The sequence below is a fragment of the Eucalyptus grandis genome, chromosome 8 (genome assembly GCF_016545825.1).
Source record: "Eucalyptus grandis isolate ANBG69807.140 chromosome 8, ASM1654582v1, whole genome shotgun sequence".
Taxonomy (NCBI): domain Eukaryota; kingdom Viridiplantae; phylum Streptophyta; class Magnoliopsida; order Myrtales; family Myrtaceae; genus Eucalyptus; species Eucalyptus grandis.
In genome coordinates this window covers 29,165,337-29,174,774 of record NC_052619.1, presented here as the reverse complement: position 1 = coordinate 29,174,774, position 9,438 = coordinate 29,165,337, and the positions used below count along the sequence as shown (strand labels likewise).

The following is a 9,438-nucleotide window of genomic DNA, read 5'->3' as shown; positions in this document are numbered from 1 at the left end:
CTTAGTTGCTGAAGCCATTAGATTTGAACATATCAAACACATATGCACAAATTATTAATGTTTATTATTTATGCATTATTTTCATAAACCCATCTAATTAATGAATAATTTCAAAAAAATGTTTCAGAATCAAAAGGTCACTTTGTTTCCAATTATCATCCAAAAATCCTAACTTGAAATTGTCATTAATATAATTGTTTATGCAAAAATAAGTTCAACAAAGTCACTCAAACTTTTTTAAACTTTCCACAAATAATTTTAAATTAACATACTAATCTACAATAGTAGATAATATTGAACTTTCATTAACTAAACATGCCATTTACATGAAGTAATATATTCAGAGGAAATATATCAACATAGAAAGAAATATTTACACCTAAAACATCTCAAACCAAATTAAGAAAAATAATAAATAAACTCAAAGATACTCATCTATCTCATAAACTAGGAAAATCTCTTCTAATCTCTTTGTAAATTCCTCTAAGAATTCTAAAGACATATTGGTTAACCACGGAAAGACCTTCGAAAAGCCCTTATGGCTCCTCCAAGGCACATTCATTCTGCACCATGTGACACTCAACTCAAGGGTTAAAGTCTTGGTTAACTTAATTCTATAGTATTCTTTTACAAAAGCTACTGCAGATCTTTATAATCCGAGACTATGTTGACCTCTCATAGTTAGTTTAACATTGCTTGCCATTCTGATGAAGAGTGTTTATGAGGGCCGGCACCTTCTGAAAATCCAGCATAAAATAATCATTTCAGATGATTTCTTATATCATCTTATTGACCATAATCATGTATGACACTACATCACCATCATTCCACCAATAATTAACTAATTTTGTCTTTAACCCTTCAAGTCTCACATTTTTGTTCATCCGTTCTCGGGAATATAGGTGTGCATACAAAACGCATCATTGTTCCTACAACAAATGCAGAATAAAAGGAATTACATATAATTCACAACAAAACAAAATCAAAACACACATCCTTTGTTTGGGGCAACGGGTCAACAATGCCAATGGTCAACAATGGTCAATGGTCAACAATGGTCAATGGATAACCGGTTGGGGCAACGGCTCAACAAGTTGAGTCAACGGGTCAACTAGGTGCAAAATAGTAATAACATCAAACTATAATGGCATAATCGTAAAAACAAACAAATAGGGGCAAAAACGTAATATTATAAAGAAAATAGGGGCAAAACCGTAAAATCATGTAGGTGCGTGCCACACATGCGCCAACGGTTGCCACACGCATGCAATTACGGCGGGCATGCAACCTACGCGCATGCAGTTTATGATGTTGTTCCTTCCGGTTGCACGGGGGCATGTTCGACAGCCCTTAACGGTGTGCCACTTGTCATTTTTCTTGTCTCAACGAGAACTACAACCCTGCACTTTCAAAAATAAATTTTGATTCATGGAAAATCAAAAAGGAGAGGCAAACAATAGGTGGGTGTTAGGATTTCCATCCCCAAGCGTTCAAAGGTGACATTTCTCAAAATTTTGGCCAAAAACAAATTACAAATGTCAACAATGATTGAGAAACATGAACAACATTGCTTTGATACCAATGTCGAAAACAGATTCCTAAAATAAAAAAATAAAAAAAATGAACCGATACTTGAACAATCAAATACCAAATACGAATGTGGAAATGTGTCCAGGAAACACGTAACATCGATCGAAGACATATCACGGAGACGGACATATCTTATTTGCTGCAGATTAAGTATTTAGTGCGGTTTTAGATGAATCATTTAAAGCTCTGGAATTCCGTTCTTTAAGAGGGAATAAACTGTTTTCAGGGTAAAGAAAAAAAAAAATATTTTCTCTAAAATGGTACTTTCAACGTTCTTCCTTTTTTATTTATATATTGCAGTTATTTTTACTTAAAAATAATTGTCCATTTCCTCTTATGAGCCCTTCTCTTATGAGTCAAGTTTGGCCTAAATGAACGGAGAGACTTGACTTGGCCCACCAAATAAAAAACCTATTAATAATAACTAGTAATGAACTAGCTATTTCTTCATACGTCTGAAAACAACCTAAGAATTTTATGAAGTCAAAAAAGGAGGAAAAGAAAAAAACGCCGTATAAGTTAGAACTCATTTCAAATCCCCAGCCGTTCCTTGACGGCTCAATCTTTTACACAACAGTTGGTAGCGATTCACGAAAGATTGGACTTTCGCTGTTTGAAGTCTAGAATCCCGACAATGTCCCTGGACTCAACATGGGAATCGTGCTCCATCCACGAAAGCTCGGCGACAGGCTCAGCTTGAAGGTATCTACAAACTTGTGGGGAGACTTCTTCTCAAGGAATTTAGACATCAGCTCCCGGTACATAGAAGATAAAGGAGGAGTGGCCTTCTCCGCCGCATTATTATCATTGATATCACTAAGGACTGGGCTCTGCATCACGAGCTCGAGTGGCGAAGGGCCGCCTCCTGGAGATGGCAGGCTAGGAGAGGCAGCCGAGGCGGAGCCCTAAATTTCCGAATGAGCTCTTGGAAGTTGATGGGCTCAACCAAAGAAATAAACGATAAACGATAAAAAATACTTATTTCATGGAAAGAGTCAACCGTTAATAATATGTTATAATCGAAAAATCGGAATCACAATCACTCATAAACTCAAATATTTTCCACATTTAAATTAAGCCTAAATCAGCGATCTTTAAAAATAAATAACTCAATTAGATGGAAGACTCACCACGCAAAATCTACTTTTCCGTTCAATCGAAGGCGTCACCGTGCGTGCCCTTTCTGTCCTTGCTGTCGGTCCTCTTTTTTTTTTTGGAGTCCACCGTGCGGCTTCAGCAGAAGCAAGGAATAAAAGCAAAAACCTTTTCTTTTTTCTTTCTCTGACAAAGACTTCTCAACCCTCAAAAAATAAAAATAAATATTTATAAAGTATGTGTGCCCCTTATTTTGTCCTGTAGTGGCTGAGTCCACTGGGGCTTTCTCTCAGATTTCTATTTCTTGGTCAAACCCTGGAGAACCATCCCCAAGAAAAACCAGGCCCAAGAAATCCATATTTGCTTTGAATATATGGGCACACCTGATTTCGAACAAATCAAAATATCCTTTAGGATTTCGTACGTGGCTCAAATTCATCATACAAATTAACAATTCAGATCATTCTTTGCTTTACAATGAAATATAAAGGGAAAAAATCAAAGAACACTGCTTCTTCTTTATTAAAATATACATCCCCTAGAATAATGAGTTCTTTAGCCAACTTGTTATATGCATAAGGAGACTTGCGCCATGAGAGCATCAATTTTCTAAGTCTGTGGAGGCTTGAGAGATAAAGTGCTACATCCTCTCCCCATATTTTATAACCTCGGCAAGAAATACCGACATCATTAGGCTCACTAGCGGTTTGTCACTAGGAAATATCTACTCAAAGAAATGTATGGCTATGTTGACTTGGAAGATGAGATTGAGTAGGTGTTATTGCCAAAGCAAACTGTCCTCTAGAGAGAAGGTAGTGATAGTGTCTAGACTACCAAAATGTAAGAAGAGAAATGAGGCCTAAAGGGTGCGTTTGGTTCAGCATTCCTAAGGGGCTTTTAGCCTCTAAAGCCCTTTGAAAAATATTGGACCATTTAACAATCATTTTGAAATAGCTTTTAAGTAAAAGTCAACATTTAGAAAGCTGAAAGCTCAATAGACTAGCTTTAAGCTTTCAATATTTAGTTAAATGCTAAAATTTATTTTTTTTTCTTTCAAAACTATCCTCACTCATTCTTCAAATTTCTGATTTTGCACTCATCATTATTTTTTAAAAGCCAAAATAATGCTAAAAAATCCAAATATATATAAATGCTAAAAAATTTAAATATATTTTGTTCTTTTTAAAAAATATTTATATATTTTATTTTTAGTATATATATTTGATTTTTTTAGCATTATTGTCAAAATTTATATTTAAAAATTGCATACATTATTTTTTCAATTTTAAACAAATAAAAATTAAAAAAAAAAAAGTTTGACGAAGGGTTTGGTCCTTTTTAAAAAAAAATTATATATATATATATATATATTTATTTTATATATGTATGTATGTATGTATATTTAATTTTTTAGCATTATTTTCAAATTTATATTTAAAAATTTGTATACATTATTTTTTTTTAAGTTTAGAAAAAAAATTAAAAAATCTTGGTGAAGGATTTGGTCTTTTTTTGTGTGTGTGTTATATATACATATATATATGTATGTATTTTATTTTTTTAGCATTATTGTCAAAATTTATATTTAAAAGTGGCATACATTATTTTCTTCAATTTTAAACAAATAAAAATTAAGAATTCCAATGAAGGGTTTGATCATTTTTTTTAAGAAAAAAAGAAAAGATATATACATGTATTTGATTTTTAGCATTATTTTCAAATTTATATTTAATATGTTGCATACATTATTTTTTCAATTTAAAAAATAAAAATTAAAAAATTTCGACAAAAGATTTGGTATTTATTTAAAAAATTATATATATGTATTTGATTTTTAGCATTATTGTAAAAATTTATATTTGAAAATTTGCATAAATCATTTTTTTCAATTTTAAGCAAATAAAAATTAACAAAATTCCGATAAGAGTTTGGTCTTTTTTAAAAAAAATTATATATGTATTTCATTTTTTTAGTATTATTGTCAAAATTTATATTTAAAAGTCACATACATTATTTTTATCAATTTTAAACAAATAAAATTAAAAAAAAAAACTAATATTAATCACACAAATGGCTTTTCAAATGTGTTTTCTACCAAACAATATTTCCCTTAAAGTTGCTTCTTAAAGTATGGTTTACCAAACAGCCTTTGCATTTGCCTAAAGTCCTTTAAGCTAAATTCTTTTGTATTTTCCCAATAGGCTTGCAAAATGCTGAACCAAACACACCCAAAGTGCCCAAAGTGCTCCATCTACTTCAATTGCACAAGCACCTTGGCTAGGAGAGATGAGCTCGATTGCTATTGTGGCTACCCAGTCAACCATCAAATAGGCCAACCACAAGAGGAAAATGATGGGATGATTCTCCATTCTCTTTCTGATTGGTGCAAATAGAATGAGAGAAACCTGAAGAAAGAGGCTCAATATGATGAAGTTGGATATTCTATTTGTGCCACAGATCCTAAATGGAGCTAAATACCACGTTTTGCTAAATTTGTCCCTCCTCTCTAATACAATTTTAAGCATAAGAAAAAATGTATAGGAGATAGTGAGGTGTGACAAGATTGGTCATTATTCTCTTGGGAGCATCATGCTTCTAATGAGGTTGACGTGAGAGCCAATCTTTTGAGAAACAAAGAAGAATTAGAGAAGCCAAGCTTGTTGCTAGTCACTAAAGAAAATGAGCATAGAGAGGAATATTCATGGAGCCAGATAGGAAGATCACTAAGAAGGCTTTAATGTCAATTTTACCAATTCCTCTAAGATCCTAATTGGAGGCAAATGTATCATTTTGATTTGCTTTGAAGATGATGGGCATAGACTTATGTTTAATAGGCTACTTTGTACCCAAAATAAAAGGCAATATCTTGAGTTTGGAGAAACTCTTTATGTAGAATCTGGCTAAAAGATCAAAATCCTGACTTGATCGAAAGGTGTTCATGCCACCGAATAAGATATTGTCCTTGAATATTTGAATCAATCTGCCAAAATGTTTGAAGAAAGGTCTAAGGATTCGGTCGAAAATGGCGTATCTTAATTTCGGAAGAGTAAGACTAATAGGGGGCAAGAGATGGCGAATGGAAACTGGTTGACTCGACCAATTCCGTGAAGGATGTCTCTTGGCAAGCATGCAAGAAAAGGCTTCTCAAAAAGAACTCGAGCATCCGAGCAGCTTGGGTTCTTTCATTCCGATATGTCCGAACATATCAAACCCCCGTCATTTCGTAACAACAGCAGCTTATTGCGTTTAATCGGTGCTTTTGGTAGAAAATATATGGGTTCAATTATTACCTGAAAAACTCAGAAGCCCTCTACCGTAGTTGTCTGCAGAGAGTCGTCTTCTCAAGCATTTGTAATATCTATTTCTCCTGCTAAAATACATAATGCTTGTACTGCGAAACTCTTTTAATGTGTTCAACTACGAAAGCTCTGCTGTCCCATTAGTCCCTCAACGTAGACCGTATGTACTGTTGACTGATACTGGTGAATAGAACATTATCTCACCACTCGTTACCATTCTTGCTTTCTTGCAAATGATTGTGCGAACTGGCGTGCGCCATAGCATCGGGGCATTGTGCATCTAAATGGGCTGATGTACAGCTCATGACTAAGGACAGCCCGGTGAAGATTTCGATTTCTTACTGGGAGCACCCTTTGCTCGAATAATTAGGCGGACTTCCAATATTATCTTCTTATAATGAATAGCCAACTGGTATTCCGGACGGTCCTTGGAACTGGCTACCTGCCCAGACCCTGGCAATATGCAAGCAATGAGGGGAAAGGTACAGAAAACTTATAGGTCGACCGGGAAAAAAAAGGCGATACATTGACCTTTTTTGGAGACTTGATTCATTAGTATAGGAAACGTAACCTGAATTTATTGGAAGCAGCTCAGTTCTTCCACATCTACAATGGAAAAAGGACAGTGGTTTTACAACCAGAAATCATCAAGGATCTTCGATATTGTAAAGACATACAAAGTCAAGAATAAATCATGAACTAGCTGTTTTTTCTTGTTTCGAGAATACAAAAAACGACATACGAAATTTGTATGAGCAGGAGAAAAGTAACAACTACCGATGAACTCGCTGTCACTTCATACATCTGAAAACAGCCTAAGAAATTTACAAAGTCAAAAAAGAAAAGAATAACAGCACTGTATGAGTCAGAACACATTTTGGATCCACGGCCTTTTCTTGACGGCTCAATCTTTTTGAAAAACCGTACGAGAAATTGAACTTTGGTTGTTTGTAAGGCTAGAATCCAGACGTCGTCCCCGGACTCAACATGGGAATCGTGCTCCATCCAAGAAAGCTCGGCGACAGGCTCAGCTCGAAGCCGTCTCCAAACTTGTGGGGAGACTTCTTCTCAAGGCCTTCAGACACCAGCTCCCTGTAAACAGCAGATAAAGGAGTAGCGGCCTTCCCTGCCGCCGCCGCGTTTTTATTGTTGATATCACTGCGGACCGGGTTATGCATCAAGAGCTCAAGCGGCGGAGGGGCCGACTCCTGGAGTCGGCGGACCGGGGGATGATGCGGCAGCTGCTGCCGGGACGGAGCCCCCGTGAGCTTCTGGACGAGCTCTCGGAAGTTGATGGGCTCGACCATGTAGACCCAGGTGGGGTTCGGGGGGACCGGGGTGGTCGGCTTCTTCCACGGCTTCGCGGGGGGCTTGCGGACCGAGTGGAGCGACTTGTGGAACGGGTAGGCCTGGGAAGGGACGGTCACGGCCTCGTCGCGCGGAACCAAGGCAGCTGCTGATGAGTATCTCTCCATATTATCTTCTCTTCTTCTGGTTTTAACATAAAGCTCCTTGCTTCAGAACGGAAATGTGTTTTGAGAATGAGAACGCAAGACTATAAATATGTTCTGCGGAGAGAGAGAGAGACAGAGGGAGGGAAGCTGCGGCGGAAGGTTCATGCCGTCCAGGAGAGGGAGGGGCAATGAGGAAAATAGTGAGCTTTCGAGGGGTTTCTTCCGTCCTCAGCCGCCGGCCATTGGCGGGGGTTGCGTATGCTGTGCGGTCAAAATTCCAAGGGTTGACCGGCTGGCTTTGAAACGCTGTCCTGTAATGATTATGAAATTCTCTCCCGTTGTCGCCTCCAGGAAAACTGCAGCCTCGCCAGTCCTGTTCAATCAACGCTGCGTCACTGAATTGCTACCCAAGCACCATCCATGTACTGTTCTTTTATGCACCGCAAAGCGTATCGATCTCATTATGATCTTCACAGCCATATGAAGTGGAAAAAAGCAGATAGTGGAAAAAGCAATGATGCCCCAATGCCGATCATGCTTATACAACTTTCTCGAATTCTCTCATAAAGCATTCAAATAAAAAATTACGGGTAGAGATGGATTCTGGCTACCTTCAAAATATTAATGGTGTACTTAAGGTTGTAAGTAACATTGGGGTTAGGCTCTACTTCACGTGTAGTTAATTGAGACTTCCCTAGGTGATCCATGGCCGATACCATCTTGTGAATAAATGAATTGTGGCACTTGATTCTGGCAATGATCCAATAGGAGAAAACAAGCACGAAGGGAATAAGTAATTTCAACATTGAGTTTGGGAAGCCAATGCTTCTTCATGTGATTTGAACAAGACAAAATGTAGTTCCATTTGGAAGGTATTGCTTACGCTTTTATGTGAAGCAAATTGTACATGAAATGAAGCTCAACCGATATCACCCTCAACGCATCCAACACCGAAACTTTGCAGATATAATTCACGGCTCATTTCACATTATTGACATGTGAACATGAGATCTCCAATGAAGACCTTGAAGATCAAAAAGAAGTAGTCATCATTCTCACCACAATGCTCTCCGGACACACTGCTTCTTCTTTATTAAAATATACATCCCCTAGAACAATGAGTTCTTTAGCCAACTTGTTATATGCATAAGGAGACTTGTACCATGAGAGCATCAATTTTCTAAGCCTTTGGAGGCTCTAGAGATAAAGTGCTACATCCTCTCCCAATATTTTATAACCTCGGCAAGAAATACCGACATCGTTAGGCTCACTAGCAATTTGTCACTCGGAAATATCTACTACTCAAAGAAATGTATGGCTGTGTTGACTTGGAAGATAAGATTGGGTAGGTGTTATCGCCAAAGCAAATTGTCCTCTAGAGAGAAGGTTGTGATAGTGTCTAGACTACCAAAATGTAAGAAGAGAAATGAGGCCAAACCAAAATGTAAGAAGAGAAATGAGGCCAAAATGGTGCATCTAGTTCAACATTCCTAAGGGGCTTTCAGCCTCCAAAACCCTTTGAAAAAATACTTGACCATTTAACAACCATTTTGAAATAGATTTTAAGTAAAAGTCAACATTTGAAAGCTGAAAGCTCAATGCTAATAAAGACTTAGCTTTGAGCTTTCAATATTTGGCTAAATGTTGAAATTTATTTTTTTTCTTTCAAAACCATCCTCACTCATCTTCAAATTTCTGATTTTGCCCTTGTCATTATTTTTTAAATGCCAAAATAATGCTAAAAAATCCAAATATATATAAATGCTAAAAAATTTAAATTATTTTGGTCTTTTTAAAAAATTATTTATATATTTTATTTTTTAGCATGTATATTTTGATTTTTTTAGCATTATTGTCAAAATTTATATTTAAAAATTACATACATTATTTTTTCAATTTTAAACAAATAAAAATTAAAAAATTCTAACGAAGGGTTTGGTCCTTTTTTAAAAAAAAATATATATATATATTTGATTTTTAGCATTATTTTCAAATTTATA

At 36.1% G+C, this 9,438-nt stretch overlaps 1 protein-coding gene across 1 annotated transcript; it reads right to left on the bottom strand.

Moving 5' to 3' along the window:
* Nucleotides 1–6,665: 6,665 nt before the first annotated feature.
* LOC104416901 lies at nt 6,666–7,559 on the bottom strand. The gene has a single exon (XM_010028234.3). It carries the CDS (start codon nt 7,457–7,459, stop codon nt 6,941–6,943), a length of 519 nt encoding a protein of 172 aa, XP_010026536.2. The 5' UTR covers nt 7,460–7,559; the 3' UTR covers nt 6,666–6,940.
* Nucleotides 7,560–9,438: the final 1,879 nt, after the last annotated feature.